Source organism: Apus apus, chromosome 4, assembly GCF_020740795.1.
Source record: "Apus apus isolate bApuApu2 chromosome 4, bApuApu2.pri.cur, whole genome shotgun sequence".
NCBI classification, from domain to species: Eukaryota; Metazoa; Chordata; class Aves; order Apodiformes; family Apodidae; genus Apus; species Apus apus.
The window spans coordinates 41412018-41436544 of NC_067285.1; the positions used below are offsets into that span (position 1 = coordinate 41412018).

Here is a 24527-nt window from a genome sequence, read left to right on the forward strand (position 1 = left end):
GCAATTAAAACTACACCAGACAAACAGTTTAAAAATGGATGGGAGTTGAACAGCACAAAACCACTGAGCCATCTTTTTCAGAACAGCTCATTAACCCCATGGATGAACTTCCAAAAAACCTTTACTAGGCCCGGCACCAAACTCTTCTGAAAAGCTGAGTGTCCAGGGGACTGACCTCCTATGAAGATATGGGGAGATCTTGCCACAGTCTGAAACTACTTCACAAGCACCAGGAAATCATCCTCTGCTCTAAGTCACGGCTTACATTGGAGCAGATCTCTCCCCTAAAAAAATTTCAACTCTGTTACACGTTGAACATCAAAACTAGAACCTCTAAACCTGGAACCACATGAGAAACATAGTACGTGTTTACTGTTTGTGAATCCAGCAGATTCCAGATTGCTTTTGACTTTTATCTGGTTGTAAAAAACCCAAGTCAACCAAAACAAGAAGCCCACCAAGCACTGGGTTCCCTCTGCTCATCTGAACAGACAATGCTGGCTCCTGAAAGAGGGGAGATGACTGGACACAGTTCTCAGGCAGAGATTACAAGGAAACACTGTGTAGATAGCAACTATCTGTATGATACCAATGTCAAACATAACCTAGTTACATGGAGCGAATCACAATTATCTCTGAGGGACAAACTCCGGACATAAAAATAGAAGCAGTGAAACAAAATCAATTGCACATCCACAGCAGCTCTGCTGCCAATATATAAAACACATCTTTAAAATACAGAATAATGCCACAGGACCATTCCAGCAGGGTGGTGACATGCAGAGCCTGGCATCAACACAGTGCCTGCCATTCCTGCCTGTGCAGGAGTGGTGAGGAGAGGAGGGAGAGCAGGGCCGGGGGCAGGGAGGGGAATTAGCCAGTCCCACTGCTGGAATCTCTCTCCTGCATGGCTACAAACTCCCAGTCTCTTCCAAAAGAAAGGAATTTGGACACTACGTTCATCCCTAGCACAGTGACTGCTGGGAACCTGACACAAGCCTGAAGAGCCGTGATCCTGGCAGTTTGGTCTAGGTGAGTTGTACTAAGCAGAGTTCCCACCCCAGCCCCATTTTCCAAGCAGAATTTGGGACTAGGCAAGTTTTGTGAACATGCAGGCTTTTTTGCATGTTAAAAAAAATGCAGCAAATGTTCCTCTGGTCCTGATACACCAAATCACTGACTCAGTTTTAAGTCAAAGAATCATAGCATCACAGAACCATTCGGGTTGGAAAAGCCCCTTGGGATCGCCGAGTCCGACCATCATCCCTACTCTACCAAGTTCTCCCCTAAACCATCTCCACCAACACCACATCCAAACGACCCTTCAACACATCCAGGGATGGTGACTCCACCACCTCCCTGGGCAGCCTATTCCAGTGTCTAACCACTCTTGCTGTGGAAAAAATTGTTCCTACTGTCCAGTCTAAACCTGCCCTGTTGGCAACTTGAAGCCATTCCCTCTTGTTCTGTGGCTAATGACCTGTGAGAAGAGACCAGCACCAACCTCTCTACAATGACCTTTCAGGCAGCTGTAGAGACTGATGAGGTCTCCCCTCAGCCTCCTCTTCCTCAGACTACACATTCAAGCCCTCTGCATCAGATTGATTCTCCAGGCCCTTCACCAGCTTCGTTGCCCTCCTCTGTCCTCGCTCCAGCACCTCCAGATCTCTCTTGAATTGAGGGGCCCAAAACTGAACCCAACACTCCAGGTGTGGCCTCACCAGTGCTGAGGACAGGGGGACAATCACCTCTCTATTTCTGCTGGCCACACTATTTCAATACAAGCCAGGATGCCACTGGCTTTCTTGGCCGCCTGGGCTCACTGCTGGCTCATGTTCAGCTGCTTGTCAATGAGAACCCCCAGGTCCTTTTCTGCCAGACACTTTCCAGCCACACTTCCCCAAGCCCAAGGGTTGCCTGGGGTTGTTGTGGCCCAAGTGCAGGACCTGGCACTTGGCCTTGTTGAAGCCCAGACCATCGACATTAGCCCAAGGATCCAATCTATCCAAGTCTCTGTGTAGAGCCTCCCTATCCTCACACAGATCAACACTCCTACCTAACTTGGTGTCATCCGTAAATTTACTGCTAATACACTCTATGTCCTTACCAAGGTCATCAGTAAAGATGTTAAACAGAAACAATCCCAACACTGAGCCCTGAGGAACACCACTTGTGCCTGGCCCCAGCTGGAGTTTACTCCACTGACCATCACTCTTTGGGCCAGACCATCCAGCCAGTGCTTGATCCAACAGATCATGTGCTCATCCAGGCCATGAGCAGCCAGGTTTTTTATGAGAGTTCTATGGGGAACCGTGTCAAATGCTTTTTGGAGGTCCAGATAGACAATATCCACAGTCTTTCCCTCGTCCAATGGTTGGGTCACCAGGTCATAAAAGGAGATCAGGTTCATCAGGCAGGACCTGCCTTTGATAAACCCATGCTGACTGGACCTGATCCCGTGGTTATCCTCTCTATGTCTTCTAATAACACTCAAGATGATTACAAATCTTAAGTCAGCCAACGTGGGGATGCATCAAGTGCCAGGAAGCAGGGCAGGAACTTCCAGATCACCTGTGTCTCACCAACACCAAGGATGGGGAAAAACACATGGGGCAAAGTGCTGGCCACTCCAAACAAGACAGGTGACATGCCTGACAAGGTCAGAGCAGTGGCACACCTACCCCAACACCCCTTCCCAACAGGGAGAGGAGCTGCTATCCAGTAAAGACAAAGAAAAAAAAAATTGTAAGAGGAAAAAAACCAAAACAGCCCAGTTAAAGCTGCACTAGCAGCACCTGCACACTGATAGACTTCAAAATATGGCATTTTCCACAGAGTATGGGGAAAGGAATTACCAAGGCTGAAGGCTATCCTAGAGCTGTTATCACACTTGCTTGTACTGGGAGGGTAAGATAGCCACCAAGGGCCAGGGTCTTGGTTTTAAGTCACCTTCTGAGGATGTCAGCCCCATTTCATAGAATCACAGGGGTTGGAAGGGACCTCTGAAGATCATCCAGCCCAACCCCCCTGCTGCAGCAGGAACACCCAGGGCAGGTCACACAGGAACATGTCCAGAATAATCTTGAAAGTCTCCAGAGAAGGAGACTCCACAACCTCTGGGCAGCCTGTCCCAGGGCTCTGTCACCCTCACAGGAAAGAAGTTTCTCCTCACGTTGAGGTGGAACTTCCAGTGTTGTAGCTTTACTCCTGCACTGGTGCAAAACTCAGTGCAGAGAGCTCAGAACAAGCAGCACAAGCCTGGCTGGTTCCTAGGACTGGCCACCATCACTGACAGCTAGAGCCCCAAGACAGACTTTGTCAGCTGCTGTTCCCCTGATCTCAAGTCAGCAGGTAGGGAGCCCCCAGATGGGGCTGCCAGACCCTTCCTCTGTCTCCCTACTCAGTGGCATCCCTGGCATCCCACTCAGTGGGGGCTCTGTCAGACAGAAAGATCATAAGCCAGGAGCACCACCCATGAAACACGACCAGAAAAAAAAAATCTAGTGCACTTATCGTGGTGAAGAAATGTAGAAGAAATCTGCATACTCCAGCCACAAGAACACGTCCTATTTGAACCTCTTGCTGGAGTCCTTCTGATTTCTGGTTGGCTTTCTCCTAAGCTCTGTGTCACAGTCTCTGCCACAGCTGCTTCCTGGCAGCCCCTGGGTGGAAAGCCTACCTCTCAACCAACCTTCTGCATTTTTTAAAATCTGCTAAGAGAACTGTTCTTCAAGTGGTGTCTTTGGCTTTCAGTTGCTATTGTGGTGCTTAGCTCTCCTACTGCCCTAATTTTCAGGGCAGCTTCAGAAGCATCCAGCACCCTGGTTCTGCTGGAGGTCTCACTGCTGGGCCATGACGTTCCAACCACTATTTAGTCTACAAGATCTGACGCCTTCTCAGCCCCAAGTGGGAGTGCTTGAAGTTACATTCAGCAAAGGCTTATACATTCACACACACTGTCTGCTCAAGGAGGTGAGATCTCATGGACACAGGAGGGAGTTGTTTCTTAAGAAGACATGAATTCCCATGGCAGTAACGGCCAAGAAAGCACATCTTTTGCTTGGGGAAGAAAAACTAGCCAGCACAAGGGCTGTGCTTCACCTGTGGACATGTTAGCTCCTCAACAATAGTGCAGCTGAAAATAACTGACCCTAAAAATGCTGTTGCATGATGAAGACATCTTGTGACATGACACTGTTTGGTGGAAATACTCCTTCCACAGCTGGAGTAGCCAGCAAAGTCTCAGTCTCTGTGTGACAAAGCCTGGCAAGAAATTTTCACCTGAGAACAGGCCATTTTTTTTCATCCCTGTATATAAAGGGATACCACGACTTATTTGTAGGAATAACTATTTGAGGATTAAAAATAACAGGGATGGACATGCAACATTTGCCCATTTCCACATGAATGAGTGTTTTACCTCTTCTTATTCAGCCAGATCAAAACTGCTTGCCAGTGAATTTTAATAAATGAATGCATAAAAGCCAAGGTCTTTCATCAGGCTACAAGAACTGACATCTGCATATCCTGCATCTGCCTTCTCTTCCTCAGTTTGCTGTTACTCAAAGGCAGACTTAGGACTAATGAACCACATCAGCTAATCTGACCAAACCAGAGGAAGCCCTTCTAGTAGTGCTGAGTGGCACCCAAGTCCATTCCCACTGAAATTTAGGGCAGCACTGCCATCTCCTTCAATAGCTGCACCACACTTGGCCTCTTCAGAGCACCTCAAAGATCCTCCACTTCTCTACACACAAGGATAGCAGTAGAAGCTTCTCTCCTGATTCAACATCAGGGCTCAGACCACAAGTACACTCAATAATTTAATGGTGCCTGGTACCACAATGCTTTTTTGCAATGTCATTAGATAACACCAAGTTTTGGGATATATTTTCTTAAAATGCCATGTCTGCCCTCAGAGAAGAAAGCTTTCCTATGCCAAATGAGGCCAACACCTGATCTAACCAAACACCTAATTTAAAAACACTGCCTGATGTCACACACTGCACTGTTGGGAGGGCCAGGGTCAACATGCAGCACTGTTAGATCTACATTAGATACCAGGTCTCCAGAATTGATCTCAGCTTCTGCCATCCTCCAGGGTAACGTTGGAGAACTCTTCCTCCACAGCGGAGAGACATGAGGAGCACTTCATTCACATCACCATCCCTAAAAAAGCCTTATTTCCTGACCTAGAACTACATTTACTAAGGAGGGAGAAAATTTTCTCCCTCAGTCCCTAAACTGCTGCCAAGGAGAAATATCGAGTTAGTGCTCTGGCCCTGGGGTCTCTGGGAAGAAAACACTCACCTGCTAGCAGATGGAATCTGTTGGTCAACCCACTGCTTGCTGAGCCCTGCTAACTGTCTCCTTCCAGAAGTAGGCATCTGTTGCACCTTCTTAGCCCTGTCATCACCAGCTCATATAAATCCAGGCTGTCTTTGCCTGCACGCACATGTTTCCATATGCATTCTCAGGAACATTCCCCAAAGCCAGCCCTTTTGGCTGAGTATACAAAAGACTTGATTCTGGCTGGAACAGCAGAGGCGTTTGCACTGACAACTGCAGCCAAGAAAACACAAATAAAGGCAGCAGAGCAATGGAAATCATGGCTGACAGCAAGTATTCCAGCAAATGCTAGCATTTCCCTAGGAAGCAAATACAGATTCCCTGAACTCACCAGCAACTGAAGATTGCCTTAAGATGCTGAACGATTTATCTCTATTTTTAGATCAAAAGAGAACACTGGAAGAAGCTCTGGTTTCTCTGAAACCTTTTATTCCTGTGTGCAGCCTCTCTCAGCGCAGCCAAATCCTGCGTCACCACAAACCAGGAGCAGATTTCACTTCTCTCCCAGTGACCTCACTGCTGTCCTCAATCCGCACACCAGCGATGGCTCTGGTGGGTTTTAAGTGCTCTATCAATGCCACGAAGGAATTCAGGCCAATTTGGTCTCTTTTTTCCAAGGATGGACTGAAGCAGCAGTGCGGTCAAGCCACCAGCACGGCCCTCCAGAGCCCTGCACGCAGCAGGCAGCTCTGCCTCAAGGAAGAAAGGTGAGTTATTTAGTATCTCTGCCCATCACTGCTCAAAACTTGCCCTGTCTGCAGCTGGGGAGGTGGCAGGGGATTGGCTTCATCCCACCACTCACACCCTGTGAGACGACTCAAAGCCCAGAGCCAGGGAACAGCAGCTTTTCAGCTATTAGAAACAAAGAGGTGGGAGCTACAGCCTCCTGCATTTTACAGTCTCTAGGCACGAGGCACAGGAAAGGAGCAGGGCTCAGCAGGGAGCAATCCCCTCCTGAACTGCTGGGACTCCAGGCATCGTTCCCCGGGAATGCAACAGCACCTCTGCCCCAGCTCCCCACTGAATGGGATCCATTGCACAGGACAGACCCTGCTCCAAGCTGGTGCCCTCCCAGGCCAGCCAGCAGCTGCCAAAGCAGAGCTGTGACGGTTCTGCCTTCTCAGCACTTCAGACTGTGGATGATGCTGCTGTCTCTCTGCATCACTGCAGTGTGACCAGATGCTTTGTGCCTGCTTCACTTGTGTGCTGTCAGCTCCCACACCTTTTTCTTTCCTAACACAAACAGAGCTCAGAGAAAAACCTGTTGCAAAAAAAGCAGCCTCTCCCAGTTCTCTCTGTTTCTGGCAGTTTGAGCCTCAGAGCTGGGTTGCAAACGCTACACCTCATTAATTTTAGAAGCCATAAGCCTCTTGCGTTCAGTGAAACATGTGGCAGGCTGGACAGTTACCCAGAGCCATCAGGTTGGGGGATGGTGCCAGGGGACAGAAGGACACTTTTGTCTCCAGCACGCTGGGCAGGCTGATGCTGTCAGCTCTCCAGGGACACTGGATGACTGCCCACCATGCTCCCTGAATGACTGCTCACTGCACTGCTCCAGCCCAAACAGCTCTAGCTCAGCCCAGCTCTGCTCCCACAGTGAGTTCTGGCACCAGGAAAAGGCCCACACACCCCGTCTCTGCCTTCACCTACCCAGCTAGATGCTTTTCCTATTTTCACCACCACCACGTGCATATACACTGCATAAGCAGGCTGGCTTTCACCTGCCTGCTGAAGAGTGGCCAGGCAGTTTTTGGCCAACTCAAACACACAAGTTTATCCTGCATCAAAGGTAGGAACCAAAGCCAATGGAAAACAAGGAGAGCCTTGCTATGGCTCCTACAAGGAGGTCTGGCCATACCTGCATGCCTGTCTCACTGCAGCTGAGTCCAACCAACTGCAGCAGGGCAGGGAGCAGCTCAGAATGAAAATGATCATCTACAACCACCATTAAAACTGATTGCTTCAGTTGAGTAGAAATGTCTTATTTTCCACACCTACAGCCAAATGCCTTCTGGAAAGACATTACAACCTCAGAGTGCCGGCCAAAAAATAAAATTAAAAGGCAAAATCCCTTTTTTTTATACCCTCTACCCCCTATAAAATAGAATTTCTGACGTTTTCATAAGATGTGCTGCTGTTTCCAACCTGCACAGTCACCCAACACCCATACATTTCTCCTCTACAGTGTCCTGGTAGTGGCCCTGCCTGAAGGATCACCCAAGGAGAGCAACAGACACCAAGTGGGAGCCCAGCACTGCCCTCCCTCCACCCCCAGGGCTCAGAGAACCTATTTCCAGTCTTTCACATCAGGACCCACTTCTGCTGCTCTGCTCAAGCATTTCTCTACACGAGCTGCAGCCCCTTCTGCATCCCAGCTCCTCCCCCTCCATTTATGAAGGACATGAAATAAGCTTCAGAAACACCTTGTGTCACCTTGGCCTCCAGCTTCTCTCCAAGCTCTCAGGTGTCCATGAGGGTTCAGCATGCTTGTAGGTCTACCCCAGCCCTGGATTGCAGCAACTGCTGGTTAAACCACCACAAACCCCTTCCAGGTGCCTCGTTCTTTGCTTCTGAAAGGCTACTTAAGGGCCTGGGCAGAACTCCCTTCAAAGATCCAGCTGTGTGGCCACCCTGTGAACTACTCCAGATGCAAAGAGCAGGGTTGGACAAGCCAAACACTGCAACCCTTGCCATTGACACAGCAAGATGCCATGGGCACAGAAGACATAATAGTCAGGCTGGGCTAGGGAGGATATGAACCACTCAAAAATACTCAAAGTCTGCCAAAGAACAGAGCCAGAGAGCCAGGCAAGGAAGATTTGCCATTTGCGAAGGCCAGGTTATCTTACTCTGAACTGCTCAGAACATCATCTGAGAAGCCAGTGGCGAAAAATGGGTTGAGAAAGATCCTCATTTCAGTCTCCCTGCAGAAATCCCCACCCTCCCCAGTGCTGAGGTCCCTGCACAAGAGGGACAGCAGGATTCCTGATGCCAGCATCTGACGAACAGCTCTCTTCTGTCTTTCCTATCAGCCTTGCTTTACTTAGCACAGTAACTGCTACTGTTTCAGCTCTCTAGTGGAGCAGGACATTTTATCCTTAGCCTACATGGTAAAAATAAAATCTGACTGCAAGAAGTTGCTTAGCTTCAATTATAACATCAGTGCTCATTACAAGTGCAACTGTAATTGCAGGGAGGGAAGGCAAAGTGGCAGTGATGAGGATACATACTAAGTTCTGGTGGGCGAGCCAACATTTTCCAGTCCAGCTCTCCAAGGGGAGAAACACTTTTCCCTTCTTGTAGCAACACCAGACAGGTAGGTCTGCATGGCTCACACTGCTCTGCCCTGGTGGCATCTCCTGGAGAAGAGGTATCTGATTTGCTCTCAGCCCCCTGAGACTTCCTCTGATACCGACACAACTCTGATCAACACGTTCCTTCTACCTGGAGCAAAGCCTGTCCCAACTCATCCACGGAAACTCCTCAGAGCCTGTATACTAGCACCCCCAAGGCTAGGGATCAGCACGATACATCCATCCCTAACTCCAGAGCACTTGTCATCTTTAAGGAGAGAAGAACTGTTTGAGAAAAGAGACTGTTCCTGTAAGAGATGAGGGGAGCTCAGCTCCTCATGCTAGAGGGGAAGGAATAAGCCAGGAACTTCACTATGAAGAGGGACAGCTGTCAAACAACACTTTCAAACAGAGCAGGGGAGAAAAAGCCAGTCCAAATCCACTCTGGATGTAAGCAGGGCTATTCCCTAGTCAGAGATGAAATTCCCATTCTGAAGGTTCATCTCTTCTCTGCTCATAGAAACACACTGTTGAATGGAAGGGAGACCTTCAAGATCACCTAGTTCCAGCCCTCCTGCATGGGCAGGGACACCTCCCACCAGACCAGGTTGCTCAGAGCCCCATCCAACCTGCCCTTCAACACTGCCAGGGATGGGGCAGCCACAGCTTCCCTGTGCAACCTGGGCCAGGGTCTCACCACCCTCACAGGAGAGAATTTCCTCCTCATGTCTCACCTCAGTCTCCCTCTTCCAGTTTTCATCCGTTCCCCCTTGTCCTGTCACTACAAGCCCTTGTCCCAGGTCCCTCCCCAGCTTTCCTGGAGCCCCTTCAGGCACTGGAAGGTGCTCTAAGGTCTCCCTGGAGCCTTCTCTTCTCCAGGCTGAACACCCCAACTCTCAGCCTGTCTCCAGAGCAGAGCTGCTCCAGCCCTCGGATCATCTTGGTGGCCCCCTTGTGGAATTGCTCCAACAGCTCCGTCTCCTTCCTGTGTTGGGGTCTCCGGAGCTGGATACAGAACTCCAAGTGAAGTCTCTAGTGGACCAGCTGCTGTCTTGAACTGCTGAAAGCACGATGGAGCTGAGGGCTCATGGACAACAAGGCCAGCCCTATGTATGCCACAAAAACCTCTCACAGCTGCTCACTGCGTACGGCTGGGACCATTCTGTGCACCAGCAGACAGGAGAGCTCTCCTCGGAGTAAGGGGAGGTAATGACCTTGTTTTCATTAAGTCCCTCCCACCAAGGTGGCCACAGACACCTTTGAAGAGGCATCTGAGAGGAAAGCATTTGCTCCTTGTTACCTGGCCCAAAGCCTTGCCTACAGAAGCCACCTGAGCACAACCACGTCGCAAGACCCCAAGGGTGCTCCTGCCAGAGTGGCAGCAGGAGTTACAGTAAGGGAAGCTTTAATCACATGTCTCCATTTCACTTCTGTGAAACAGAGAAAATACTTCCCCTCTCCTCCGTCCTCTGAGGTGCCACGTGAAACGTCCCTGGAGCTGGGATTTTTTTCTATTTCCAGCTGCTTGCTGTGCAGAGTTTCTAGCACCGTGCATCTAAGTGGTGAACCACCAAAAGCAGCTACCAGCCAAAAAGCCACTGGATGGCACTGAAGAACATGCAAGACTTCCGAAATGTTGAAAGACCCAATAAAACTTGGCTCTGCAGTGCACAGCAGCAAAACCAGCCTCGTGGCACAGACAGGCCACCAGGAGGGCTGAGGGAGAGGCGACCATCTCGGTGTTGCCCTCCAGGCCCCAGAGTAGTCCCAAGTGCTAAAAACCACAACTGCTTTAAGCTGCTTCATCGAAGGGATCCAGGCAGCAGGATTTGGACCCAGCCTGGGTGTGGTTTGAAGGGACCTGCAGTTTTTTGCAGGGATGCAGCAGGACAGTGCTGCTCCATCTGCCCTCCCAGCCAGCCAGGGGAAGGAAAGCTGTGGGTAAGCATGGCATGGGGCCCATCCCAGCCGAACAGGATCTATCCAGCATTATCTAGAGCACTAAAACATCTCCTAAAACAACAGCAACAAGCCTCCCCTCCCATCGGAGCACGTCAGAGCAAGGCCATCCTCCCCCCTGGTCCCAGGCTCTGGTAAGGCAGGTCAGCATGTGAAGCAACATCCACTTGGCTATCAAGCAGCTCTGCAAAACATATCCAGATGATTGATACAGGGTTTCTGGGTGGCCATGCCTGTGCCAGCTTTTAAAGTTATTAGTACTATAATAGTAATGCTCATCAGCCTGAAAGGAAAGGTTTTAAAGTAGATAATCAGCTTAATCTTTCATGGGGTTTTTCTATTTCCTATAATGCATTTGGGGACTGCAAGTGCTTCCTCACATGCCCCCCCGTGAAGGCTAAAAACCAGCTCTTTCCCAACAAAATCTGAGAGCCCTACACGTCACGTGTGTGGAATGAATGGAATTCTTCAGGAAAAAAAAAAGCTATCATGAGCCCATAAAAGCCAAAGCTGATAGCAGCAGCAACACTGGGACCTGCAGGGAAATAAATACGCTGGTAATTTTCTCTCTGCAGGGATTTCAGAGTCTTTTGCTGTGTTATCCTAACCCAGAAAGGCAACCTCACTGGGACTGCAATAGGATGGAGCTGGCTGAAGCAAAGAGGTTCCTGGTTAAGTAACATCATTTAATGGCACGTGCCAAAGTTAGGTGATGAGCTGCACAGTTTCCCACCAAGTGGCCTGTGGAATGAGGGGCAGCATGTCCAGCCCAGAAGACACCATCTGTGAACCACAGCCACATCCACAACCCCAGGATGTCAGAAGGATCCTTTTGGACCAGTTCACTTCCAGGGAACCTGCATGCCTGGCTCAGCTGGCAGACCTATCATGCCATGTCCTGGTTTCTAGCCCTACTCACAGAGAGGTGCTCCTACCCTGCTTCAGTTCCTGATGCCTGTCTGCAGAGAAGAGCAATCCCTCCCCTTCAAAGCTCTCTACAGAGGGTGCTAAGCACCAGGAGTCCAAAGTCTTGCAAAAGCAGGTGGGCAAAGAGACCAGACCTCAAGGGGAAGGTCCACATGCCAGTTCCCTGGGGCCTGCACCACGCTCTGGGCTTTGCAGGACGGCCATGAACCCTGCCAAGCCTGCTGGTTCTGCAGGTACACAAGTCTCACGGCTCATTTCCTCAACAGTTACCTCTCCTTTCCAAGGCTGGGAACCTGGAGTGCAGGGATGCTCCAAAGCAACATCTGTCAGCTATGAAACATTATGTCCACAGATAGCAAAGCACCAAAAGGAAGGAGGGACCACATATTGCAAGCTGCCTGGCTCTGGATCAGGAGGCAAAGGGGAAAGAAACAGGGTCTTCTCCACACAACCCTGCACAAAACCAGGCTAGAAAAGAACAAGGCAAGAGGGCTCCCAGTGAGTGCCATCAGGCTGGCAGAGTGAGGGACAGCTCAAAAGCACAGTGCCAGTGGCATCTGCCAGCAGGGCAGGTCCCACGAGCACAGCCCAGGGCTGCTCCAAGCCTCGCACGTATCTGCTGCCTCTCAGGTCAAGGCAGCTCCCAGCTGATGGAAAATTTTGACATGAGTTATTTCAGTGGTTTTGTTCAGCTTGGACTGAAACCAAATTCCACCGAAGCACTGGGATGGTCCCGAAACCTATGTTTTAACCAGCTTCCCTGCCCATCCCTTGAAACAAAACCCAGTTCCTGGTGCCCCCCCCGAAAGAGGTGGCTGCACCACACAGAATGCTTTTTGGGATTCCTTGGGCAACCCTGATTCCATGTGGAAGCTGTAACAAGGGCCTCAAGGTGTTACTGTGGGAGGCAATGGGAACAGTGGAGCACAGATAATCCTGAATAAACAACCAGCCCAGCCTTCACTTGGCAGTGTTTTCCATTGTCTGTTATGTACAGCTGGACAAAAGTCAGTAAATTACCAATGGAAATGAGCCCTGCTGAGCAGGCAGTTTGCCTTGAAAAGCTGTTTTCTAGGTGGCACGGTGGCATTTCAGCTCTCCTTAGCAAGGAGTGGTGAACCAGGGATTCACCTTCAGAGGTGGGAAGGAGGAGAGCTAACCCTGCAGAGAGGGAGAAAAGCCCCCAGTAAGTCCCAGCTGAGAGCCCTCCAAGATGTGGATGTCTCAGAGGAGGAGAAAGTAAGAAGTCAAGCAGGCAGTGGTGAGTCATGTGAAGATGTTTGCCTCCTGCCAGACACCACAGAGCTCACACTCACCACCAGAGAGCCACTCTCCAAACACACTTGCTCCTGCAACTTACCACAGGGGAGCAGTGGAGGGGGAGCACAGGACAGAGCAATGCAGAGTTTGCCTAAGATCACTGGGAAGCTTCCCAAGTCCCAGGTGAGCTTAGGAAAAAAAAAAAAAACAACCAAGCTCCTTCATCTGCACCCTTCAGTGTCTGCACATCTCTGCACTACTCAATACTACAATCCCGACCCACTATCCAGCTGCACTGCCTTGCCAGCCCTGCTCCAAAAGCTGGCTGGCAGCCACTGCCCACAGAAGAGCAGTCTCACAGCTGGTCTGCACAGGGAAGGAGAAGTGGAGAACATCTATCTGATCAACACTGTTTCCTTCCAACACTGCTTTACCGGTTGGCTCCTTCCAGAGTGAAATGAGGTGGGTTTGTTAACTTCAACAGCAACCTTGCTTTTGTCTACCCTGAAAGAGTTTCTCAGAGGGACTTCAGACACAGATCTCCAAGCTACTTTAATCTGACTTACTCTGCAGCACAGCCTGTATTTTCACCTTCCTCAGCACCTCTGAGGGGGGCAGAACCCACAGCAACCAGCTGGGAGAGTGGCACACAATGTCCATCTGGCCAGGACAGCTGGAGCCAAAACACTTACTCCCTGTTGCAGACCTGTGAAAAACACCCACTCCCTGTGAAAACCACCCAGCAAACTCCCCTGAAAAACTTTGTGGTCTACTGCAAGGTGGCTGTTAAAAATAGCAGTGTCAAGAAATGGGAGGATCTCACTTTCAGAAGGTAAGGCATTAAGTCGCCAGGTCTTCGAGACCTGTTTATTATTTAGCATCTGTCTAATTTCAACTGGGAGGGCTGAAATTGGAAATTCAATCCTTCAGCTCCGGCCTTAGAGAGTTTTGTAAATAAAGACACGGCGAAATTGGAGAGGATTTCAACTTTGTCTTCTTGGAAAGGCAAAACAGATATGAGGAAAGCCCACTTGCCCACACACTGCAGGACCTAAAAGGGTTGAAAGCAGACACCACAGGCTGTGTCTTCTGGCCACGCTGCTCCTGCAGGCCCTCCTGGTCTCCTCAGCCATCAAGGTACAGCCAAACTAAACTATGAAATAAGCCCGAACACGACCAGGAATAGGGAAGGGAGAGGAGTGACGCTCACAGAAGGAAACTAAGCAAAACACAACCACTCCCCAGACCTTCTCTGACCCCCCGAGAGACAAGTAATTGTGCAAAACAGGCAGCCAGCCAAATGCCAGGTCCCCACCAGGGACCCAAACCAGTTTCCCAGTTAAGAACTTTGTCAGAGGATGGTAACTGGCAGACAGGCTCATTTCCCAAATGTAAACAGCAGTGATGGCTATTTCTAAGGGTTTCAGGCAGACTGGTTATCAAAAGCTGAACCAGCGTAAAACAGATTTAGCAACCCCTCAAACAGGAGAAATAGACCTGATTTCTGAAGCATTTTGCTGGAGCTTTTTGAGACCTCTTTCAACACCAACAGGAGGCTTAACAACCCGAATTCCCTGCAGCAGAGAACCTTCCATCCTCTGCTTCTGTAAGCCACGGGCCATTAAGAGTCTCCACTCACTCAGAAGCTCCCCAAAGCAGTCTCCCCAAGAAACTGCACCAGCTTTAAGCAGCATTCTATTATTTTTTTTTTATTATATTGGGTTTTTTTATCCTGACCACCCCCATCCAGACGGCTCGACACACAGCCTTGCCTGGTGAAAGGTGATGCTGACATCAGCCATCTCTCAGCCTCACCAGCCCTGAGACACCCCTGCACGGCACCGCAGTGCTTTGATGGAGCTCTCCTCCCAGCACCCTTCCTTTGTGGGGGGGGGGGAAAAGAAGGCCCTCCCCGTTAGGATGGAAGTAAAGAAGCTGTCTCTCACGTTCTCTTTCTCAAAGCAAACCCTCGGCGCTGCACGGCTGGCAAGACGACAGGCACACCGAGCCACCGAGCCTCGGGAAGCAGAGCCGGGTTTATTTCCTTTCTCCAAGCTCTTCCTCGACTTTTTAAACCCTCGCTAGCGAGAATATGTGTCACCTTGCCCGAGGGACGAAGGACGCGGGGATTTTTCTGCTCCCGACCGGGGGAGAACGACGCGGGGGCCCCTAAAAGTAACGCGAGGAAGCAGCCCGGGGAAGGCAAAAAAAAAAAAACCCAACCCTTTGCTGTCAGGACTTTTTACAACGAAATATCGGCTGCTCGACTTTTTGGTTTTGAAAGGAAAAGAAAAAAAAAAAAGAAAGAAAAGAAAAAGAAAAAAACCCCACCCACACACACAAAAAAAAAAAGAAAAAAAAAAGAAAAGAAAAAAAAAACCCAAAACACAACCAATCCAAACCCCAACAACCTGATCAACGCACCCGGAGGCGGAGTGCCTCTGGTTTCCACAGCAACCGAGGGCCCGGCAATGGCATTCCCGGGAGAAAGAGGGGGGGGGGAAGGGGGATGAGGGGGGAAGGGGGATGAGGGGGGGGGCGGGTGGGAAACGGGACTGGGGAACAAAAGCGGCGGGGGCTGCGGGGCAGCGCGGGGGGGGTCCCGCCCCACGGCAAGCCGAGGGAGAGGGGCTGCCCAGACAGAAGACGAGCCGCGGATCAGCTCCTCCTTTCCCTTTCCCCACCACCCCCCAGCGCCAGCCCCCCCGGGGGAGCAGGGAAACCGGGAGAGGGGGCCCCCCTCACCCCCCCACCAAAACCCGTTGCCCCCCGCACTCACCCCACAGCAGGGTGAGCGGCTGCGCCCGCGGCACCAGGCTGAGCGCGTAGACGGCGCCGAGGTGCAGCAGCCCCATCAGCACCACGTTCCGCCAGACGATGGGCTGCCCCCCGCCCGCCTCGCCGCCCGCCGCCCGCCGGGACGCGGACATGGCGCTAAGGGCGGCGGCGGCCCGCGGGCAGCGGGGCCGGGTGGCGGAGAGGAGCCAGCGGGCCCCGCCGCTTCATCTGTTGCTGCCTCCCGCTCCCGCAGCTCCAGCGCCCGCACCGCGGCGGGGGCCGGGCCGGGGACGGGGCCCCGCTTAAGCCGCAGCCAATGACCGCCCGGCCCCGCCTCGGCACCGCGCCCGCCCCGCAGCCCCGCGGGGCCCCGCAGCAGCCCCGGGGCAGCTGCCCCGCCACGTCCCGTCCGGGCGCGGGGCCGAAGGGAGGGGAGCGGGGGGTGGAGGGGCAGCCCCGCCGGCCGGGTTTCGGGGGGGGGGGGGCTGCGGGTGAGGGGAGGGTGGGATGGCAAAGAGGTTGGGGTTTGGAAGGGCCGGAGGAAAAGATGACGCCGGTGACACGGGAGGAGCAGGCGTTCAGGAGGTAGTTAATGAAGTTTATCTGACTGGGAGCAACACGGTGGGCATTGAAAAGACAAGGAAAACAAAACAAAACAAAAGATGGCAGGGTTTTCACCCGGAATTAAGAGCGTGACATAGTTTTTGTCTACTCCATCCCACCACTGTGGTTTTAGTGTTCAGATCACAGAATCGTGGAACCGTTCAGGTCGGGAAAGCCCCCGGGGATCCCCGAGTCCAACCATCATCCCTACTCTACCCAGTTCTCCCCTAAACCATCTCCACCAACACCACATCCAAACGACCCTTCAACACATCGAGGGATGGTGACTCCACCACCTCCCTGGGCAGCCTGTTCCAGTGTCTAACCACTCTTGCTGTGGAAAAATTGTTCCTACTGTCCAGTCTAAACCTGCCCTGTTGCAGCTTGAAGCCATTCCCTCTTGCTCTCTCTAGAAAAGCAGCATGTTCAGATGTTCAGCTGGAGTGTCCTGTCTTGTCCCCCCCCACGGCCTCCTTCTCCAGGCTGATGCAGGAGAGGAAGGACCCTCAGGATGCCATGGTGGGGTTTGTTATGGGCAAGTTCACCCGTGTCAAAAGGATGACCCAGATCCACGGAGGAGTGGCAGGCAGAAAGTAGTTCACTGTTACTGAGGTGCCTCACCAGCTTACAGAGCAGGGAGTATCTTGCACGAGCCGTGTATGGAGGGGTTAAGTCATTAGGTGGGAACCACGGGCTGAGTTCAGATAAAATGTCCACCCGTGGTGTATTGTGTTTGGTTTTGAATGTTTCTGGGAGGACAGGAGGAAAGGAGGGAGCTGCACAGGCATTTCAGCAGGCTGGCAGGGGCTGGTTCCTCCATGATTTATAGACCCCAATGTCTTCCCATCGCTGCACCAGGACTGCAGAAGGGGGGCTATCTGACTTGTCCTGTGCTTGCCTGCTCTGACTTCCTCTCCGAGCCCAAGGTCAACCTTTAGGCTAAGCTCAAGCGTACCTACTACCAATTTAATACAATGATATTTGCTTTCCTTTTAGGACCCTCAGAGTGACAGACCTGTCAGGGTTGGAAGGGACCTCTAGAGATCATCTAGTCCAACTCCCTGCTAAAGCAGGATGGCCCAGAACACATTCCACAGGGCTGCATCCAGGGGAGTCTCGAATATCTCCAGAGAAGGGGACTCCACAACCTCCCTGGGCAGCCTGCTCCAACCCTCACCATAAACAAGTTTTTCCTCATATTTAAATGGCACTTCCCATGTTCCAGCTTGTGCCTGTTGCCCCTCGTCCTGTGACTAGGAACTACTGAGCAGAGTCTGGCTCCATCCTCCTTGTCCCCACCCTTCAGATACTTACAGGCATTAATAAGGTCTCCCCTCAGCCTTCTCTTCTCCACGCTAGAGAGTCCCAATGACAATAAAAGTATATGTTTAGGCAGCTGATTTTCTTCCCGGGTAGAAACTTGGAATGAGATGAATGGTTGTCTATAGAGCACTGATGATACTAATATTTGCATTAAGGTTCCGTCTAAGATGCCTTATGGTAATGGAAGCATCAGCTGGGGCTGGCAGACACATGGGGAACTGGCACTGACCAGTGGAGGTGGCTCAGATGTGCTCGCAGGCACATGCAAGCGTGGGACTCCCCCTGGGACAGAGAGCATGCCTTTCTGACCCTGGCTGAAATGCTGCACCAGGCTGCTTAACCTGGTTAGGCACAGGCTTCAAGTATTACTTTGGTGCACCCTGCAAGTGAACGCACGTCCTCTTGCAGCCTTGCCAGCCCGAGAGGGCTCGTCCATCATCTGCGCTGAGGTGAGAAATGCTGCCCCTGACAGGAATCTGTGAATATCTCACTGGCAAACTCCTACTGCTGACAGGAACAGGCGCCTCCGTGCCACGAAGACACTTCTCTTTTGGTGGGAGGAAGGAGGTGGCAGGTTACTCTCCACCAACACAACCGTGTGTCAGATAATGCAAGAACAGGGGGCAAAGACCTACATCTTGTGGGGCTTCTCATTTCAATTGAAAACATCACGGGCTTGCAGGGATCCAGTGCCACTGCTGGAATTAGGTAACTGCCCCACAGAGAAAGCATGTTTTTATTTCTTGCTTTGCAAGGGCAGCACAGGGGGGATCCACTCACACTTGTGACTGGACCGTGCCTGTTGTGCCGTGCTCTGAGGGGCAGGGTCTGGGCAGACAGCAGCACCTTGTCGGGGTGATGCCTGTCCCACCAAAAAGCTGTCCTGCCAACTGAGATGAGGCCTTACTGCGGTGAATTAGGCTGGGGAGGGGTATCTCAAGCTGAGGCTGCAGAAAGGCTTTGCAATGCCTTACGACAAAAAGTTTTGCTGTTGTTTTTTTTAATCGGAAAGGTCTAAACATTTAGCAAAAAACCCCCTGAGCTCAGATGTTGGTGTCGCTCCAGAATTTACATGTCCTTCCTGAGGTCTTTGACCTGAATGTGTGACCCTCAGAAAGTTCAGAGGGAGTCTCTTGCCAGAGGCTGAGAATCACAGAAGCATCATGGTTGGAAAGGACCTGTTGTGGCTTTGGGCCTAACACGACAACAAAGAACCCTGGGGTGGGGAGGAGGAGCCAGCAGGCCCAGGTCAAAAAACCCAACTAGGATCTCGTAGGTTGAGACAAAGGACAAGGAAGGTTCTTCACAGATTAAGGTCATGGGCAAAACAGACTCAACTTGGGGAAATATAATAATTAAACACTAATCAAACACACCCAGGACACAGACACACACAGAGCAGGGCTTGCATATGTTACCCCCACCCCTCCCTTCTTCCCACCCAAATCACTTTGTTCCTGGTTTCTCTCCCTCCTTCCCCCCAGCAGCACAGGGGGATGGGGATGGGGTTTAGGGTCAGTTCACAGGCTGGTGGGTCCTGCTGCTCCTTCCTCCTCAGGGAGAAGGATTCCTCACAGTCCTGCCCCGCTTCCCCACGGGAGACAGTCCCTTCCCAACCCCTCTGCCATCAGCCCCTTCCGTGAGATGTGATCCCTCAGGAGCTGCTCACAGAGTCACTGCTGCTCCGGGAACAGCCACCTCCCCTGCTGTGGGGTCCTCCACGGCTGCAAGTCCAAGTCCACAAGCAGCAAATCCAAGTCCACCCTTCCTGGCGCCTTCAGGGAACGTTCCACCACGGTCCTCCATGGATGCAGGGGCACAGCTGCCATCTCGCTACAGGCTGCAGGGGAACTTCTCCTTCTCCTTCACCTTCTTCCTCACCAACCACCAGCATCACTCTGCCTTTCCAGCTCAGCTCCTTCTCCTGCTCGCTCTGCTCAGCTCTTACCTCAGTTCTTTTGTACTTTAATCACTGAGGCGCATCCATTGTCCCTCTGATGGCTCCTCGGCTGGGTTTGCATCAGGGGAAGCTTCTCAGCTTCTTGCCAGAGCCACCCCTGTGGCCCTTTCCCCCTGCTGCCAAAAACCCGGCAAAACAAACCACAACCTCCAAGGTCACCAAGTCCACCAACACACACAAAAAACCCCCACCAACCCTTGACTTCGGCCACTAGAATATGTCCTGAAGTACCAAATCTACACGGTTTTTAAACACCTCCAGGGATAGTGGCTCCACCACCTCCCTGGACAGGCTGTTCCAGGACCCTTTCAGTACAGAAATTCTTCCTAATATCTCAATCTAAACCTCCCCGGCTGCAACTTCAGGCCCGTTTCCTCTGGTCCTGTCATTATTCACCTGGGAGAAGAGGGGATGGTGTGGTAGGGGAGGGCTGGCAGGCACCAGGTCACCCCCACCCCAAAAGGACACAGCCCTGGACCCACAAGGAGAGGGGGTTTACAAGAGATACTGGCACAAAGCACATTAGTCTGCTGCGCTAATGAACTACTGCACTACCCTCCTGAGGCAGGTGAATCAGCAGAGAGTCTAGAATTAAACCCAAGATCGTTCCTGATAGATTTTAAACATTGTTCTGGAAATCTCCACCCAGAAGAAAGGAAGAGGGTGGCAGTGATAAAAGGCAGTGACCAGCTCATGAGAACACAGGTACCATTTTAGTGCCACTGCTGCCTGTTACCATCACATTTCAGTGCAGAGCTATTGAAAACGTTGACCAAAGTGGCCATTTTCTTAATTTTCTCTTGCCGTGACAAATGAAGCCATGGCCTCAGCTCAAATGGAGGCCTTCAGTGGTAAAGAAGTAAACAAAGCCTAAAACGTCAGGGGGACGAGAAACATGTGCTCAGTGTCTATGTATGGAAATGTCTCCTGTGTACATGGCAAAGAAGCTGAACAGGGTTGCCAGGAAGTCTCCCCTGGGCTGTCCAGGCAGGCATGGACTTACTGGTGAAGCCAGCTGTAGTTGCCTTCTTATGGTGCTGCTTAATAAATTCTCTCTTGATTAGAGTCTCTTCTGGCTAACTTGCAGCTCTAAAGCATGTAGGAATTTTAGCTTTTCCTGAGCAAGGGTTGCATTAAATGGATCCATACATCCTGCCTGGCCATTTTGTGGGAAAATAACTAAGTAATGTAGAATGTTGTGGTTATTTTGTGCAAGATGTGCTCTGTGTGTGTATATATATATACATACACACACACACACACACACTCACACACAGGAGTTAAAGCTGCAGTCAGAGGGGCAGACCATTAGTGCCAGAGCCAGCACTGGGCAAGGACACCCTGCAGGAACCAGGCCTTGAGGAAGGCAATTCATCAAGAGGTTCAGAGGGTGTCTCATGTAAAACACCAACTTGGCAGAGACCTGAGGTGTGTGTGGATAATTGGGCCTAAGGAATGCAGGAGGTGATAAAGAAGAACCAGAATCAAGAAGACTGACAGCTAAGCCAGTCTGGGGCAGTTGGAGCTGTAGAACTTGTGATATTGTGTCCTTTAGGTGAACGTATATAATACTAAAAATCATATCTGTAGGTCAAAAAGACCCCTGCCCAGGTGAAGACCCTTCCCCTGAGGGTGCAGGATAGCAGAAATAGTGATGTAACCATCTGATAACTCTGTGTAAATCACTAACCAATCACTATAAGGAGGATGGACTTGGGAGCTTGCTAACTTGACAGTTTTGTGTATAAATCTGTCATGGAAAATCATGTTGGGTGTGCTTGATTTGTGGGGAGGCACCAAGCACCCAGCTTTGTACAAACCTGCAATAAAAACCAGTGTCTCCTCCCTAAACATAGTCTCTTTGTCTGGGTTTTGGGAGCCAGCTTGAAATGGTAACCATTTGGTGGCTTATCTGTCTGATCTGCAGGACCAGCAGAGGAAATAAATGTGGGAACAAATAACTCAGCATACAGCAAGTCAAGGCTGGGAGATTACCCTGAGCTTCTCCATCTAAGATTGGACGTGCTGAAACTGTCCCTGGTGTCAGCACATGATTATACTCCTCAGTATACCCTGACAGTGGCCTTGGCTCTGGTTCCAAGGCTTTTTTTTGCCTTCTCCAGCCAGGCTAATGACACAGTGGGGCTTTGTGCTGCTGAAGCAAAGGACCAGCATGGTGGTGAGGGTGAGAAGGAAGCTGAAAGGAGCCTGCAGGACTCAGGGAGCAGTGCCACTGCTCTGCCAGCTGTCTCTGCCATCCTTCCCAAAACATGCTCCTTCCTTCCCCCCCGTGTTTTCTGGGGGAAACAGCTATGCCAGCAACAGCCCCCCTCCCTTCTCTTTCAATAGCCCAGCCAGTCTAGCACATGAAAACACAGTTATTAAACAGTAAACCCACATTCCCAAGCTGTGTGTTAGGGAGCTGTGTCATCAAGATAGGCACAACAGGGGACAAATCTGATGTAAACATTGCACAGGCCAGAAATGCAGCAGAGATTACAAGAAAATCTCCAGCCTTCATGTCGGATGCTGACCTTGGATTTCTGCCAGCACAAAGGAGGTAAATCCATGTCAGAGCTTCACGGGTAGAAAAATGTTTTCACTGAAGTACCTAACTGAGATGTTCTGCCCATAGTTAGCCTGCTCTGCAGTGCTGACCCTGTCACATCCCACCTGCTTGCTTCAGCAGCAGGAGAGAGGCATGAACAGGTACAGGCTGGGTGGAGAATGGATTGAGGGCAGCCCTGAGGAGAAGGACCTGGGGGTGAAGGTGGAGGAGAAGCTCAACATGAGCCGGCACCGTGCGCTGGAGCCCAGAAACCAACCCTGTCCTGGGCTGCAGCACCAGCAGCGTGGGCAGCAGGGCCAGGGAGGGGATTGTCCCCTCTGCTCTGCTCTGGTGAGACCCCACCTGGAGTGCTGTGTCCAGCTCTGGAGCCCCCAACACAAGAAGGACATGGAGCTCCTGGAGAGAGTCCAGAGGAGGCCATGAAGATGATCAGAGGGCTGGAGCAGCTCTGCTCTGGAGACAGGCTGGGAGAGTTGGGGTGTTCAGCCTGGAGAAGAGAAGGCTCCAGGGAGACCTTAGAGCACCTTCCAGTGCCTGAAGGGCTCCAGGAAAGCTGGGGAAGGACTTTTGGCAAGGGCTTGTAGTGAGAGGACAAGGGGGAATGGATTAAAACTGGAAGAGGGGAGATGGAGGTGAGACATCTGGAGGAAATTCTTTGCTGTGAGGGTGGTGAGACCCTGGCCCAGGTTGCCCAGGGAAGCTGTGGCTGCCCCATCCCTGGCAGTGTTGAAGGTCAGGTTGGATGGGGCTCTGAGCAACCTGGTCTGGTGGGAGGTGTCCCTGTGCATGCAGGGGGGTTGGAACTGCATGATCTTTAAGGTCCCTTCTAACTCAAACCATTCCATAATTACTGCCCTTTCCCACAACCTCTCCTATTGGTGCCTTTGCATGGATGGTGACACCTGAAGTAGCAAGACCCCTCCTCGTGCCAGGTGCTGTTGGCCAGCACCCACATTGCTGCAGGTTACATATCTGAATTTCCTTCTATCCCTTTTTACTACATACGTAGCCTTGATGGGAGCACAGAGGAGTAACTTGGTTGGTGTTAATGCTGTGATATGAATCTCTTCTCACCCAGTGAGATAAAAATTAGGCTATTTCGGGCCAAATTCCTTTACCAGCATAAACTGGCACAGCTTTATTGCCTTCTGTAAACATCAGATGGGTGGTTAATTGCTTGGCATTCCTTGGAAATATGAACAGATGGCAATATAACTGATTAACTATTATTCATCTCAGCTGCTCTCATAAGTCACAGATTTTCACATTCACTCTCCTTGTCTTCTTGGGGAGTGCAGTTTTCCAGGCATGAGCTCCTGAGGACAGCCATGGCACAGGACAGCCTTCCACTAAGGGAGAAGAGTGAGACAACTCCATTTCTGATGTACAGTGTCCCAGGCTGGTGGGAGGGGATTCTCTCCCTTTACTCAGCTCTTGTGAGACCCCACCTGCAGCACTGTGTCCAGTTCTAGGGCCTCCAACACCAGGACATGGAGAACCTGGAGGGTGTCCAGAGAAGGCCATGAAGATGATCAGAGGGCTGGAGGAGCAGCTCTGCTCTGGAGACAGGATGAAAGAGTTGGGGTGTACTGCCTGGAGAAGAGAAGGCTCCAGGGAGACCTTAGAGCAGCTTCCAGTGCCTGAAGGGGCTCCAGGAAAGCTGGGGAAGGACTTTTGGCAAGGGCTTGTAGTGAAAGGACAAGGGGGAACGGATTAAAACTGGAAGAGGGGAGACTGAGGTGAGACATGAGGAGGAAATTCTTGAGTGTGAGGGTGGTGACACCCTGGCCCAGGTTGACCAGGGAAGTTATGGAAGCCCCATCCCTGGCAGTGTTGAAGGGCAGGTTGGATGGGGCTTGTGCAGCCTGGGCTGGTGGGAGGTGTCCCTGCCCATGCAGGGGGGTTGGAACTGGATGATCTTGAAGGTCACTTCCAACTCCTACCATTGAATCATTCTGTGAAATAACGCAGAGTTTTATGCCACCCATACAGATATTTTGTGTGTGAAAACAAGGTGCAAATTGTTTTTTGCAGCCCCCTGGACCTGGAGATTCTGCCTCTGCTGCCCTGCACCCCGTGGGGAAGACTTGCTGCTCTGCTACTGCTGCCCAGGAGCAACAGGGGTCAAGTGAGTTTCACAGCACACGGTCCTTTCCTGTGGCACAGCTGGAGGTGACTCTAAGTTTAGAAGATTTGACACAGTGTGCCATGAACAGCAAGAATGTCTAGGAGGAACAGCATTTCAAAGAACTGTCCAGGCTTAAAAAAAAAAAAAGGCAGTTTTGTCTGAAAACCACCTAAAATATCCATGCCTGGGGAATGTAGATTTGGCAATACATGCTGCAAGAAGTTATTATAACTAACAGTGCAAATTACTGCTGAATGTTGTGACTTGATCTGATGAAATGACAGATTTGTCAGGCAAAACAGTTCTCACACCTAAGACACAACAGAAACACCCCACTGTACTCCAGGTTCACAGTATTCAAGTTGCACTTTCAAGGCA

At 51.2% G+C, this 24527-nt stretch overlaps 1 protein-coding gene across 1 annotated transcript in view; it reads right to left on the reverse strand.

Annotated features, from left to right (window-relative positions):
• The window catches only part of SCD5 (stearoyl-CoA desaturase 5), a 35954-nt gene extending 20125 nt beyond the window's left edge, over positions 1 to 15829 (reverse strand). The window contains exon 1 of the mRNA XM_051618823.1: positions 15568 to 15829. Coding sequence (XP_051474783.1) covers positions 15568 to 15718 — 151 coding nt within the window. The 5' untranslated portion in view covers positions 15719 to 15829. The remainder of the gene's footprint in view (positions 1 to 15567) is intronic.
• Positions 15830 to 24527: the final 8698 nt, after the last annotated feature.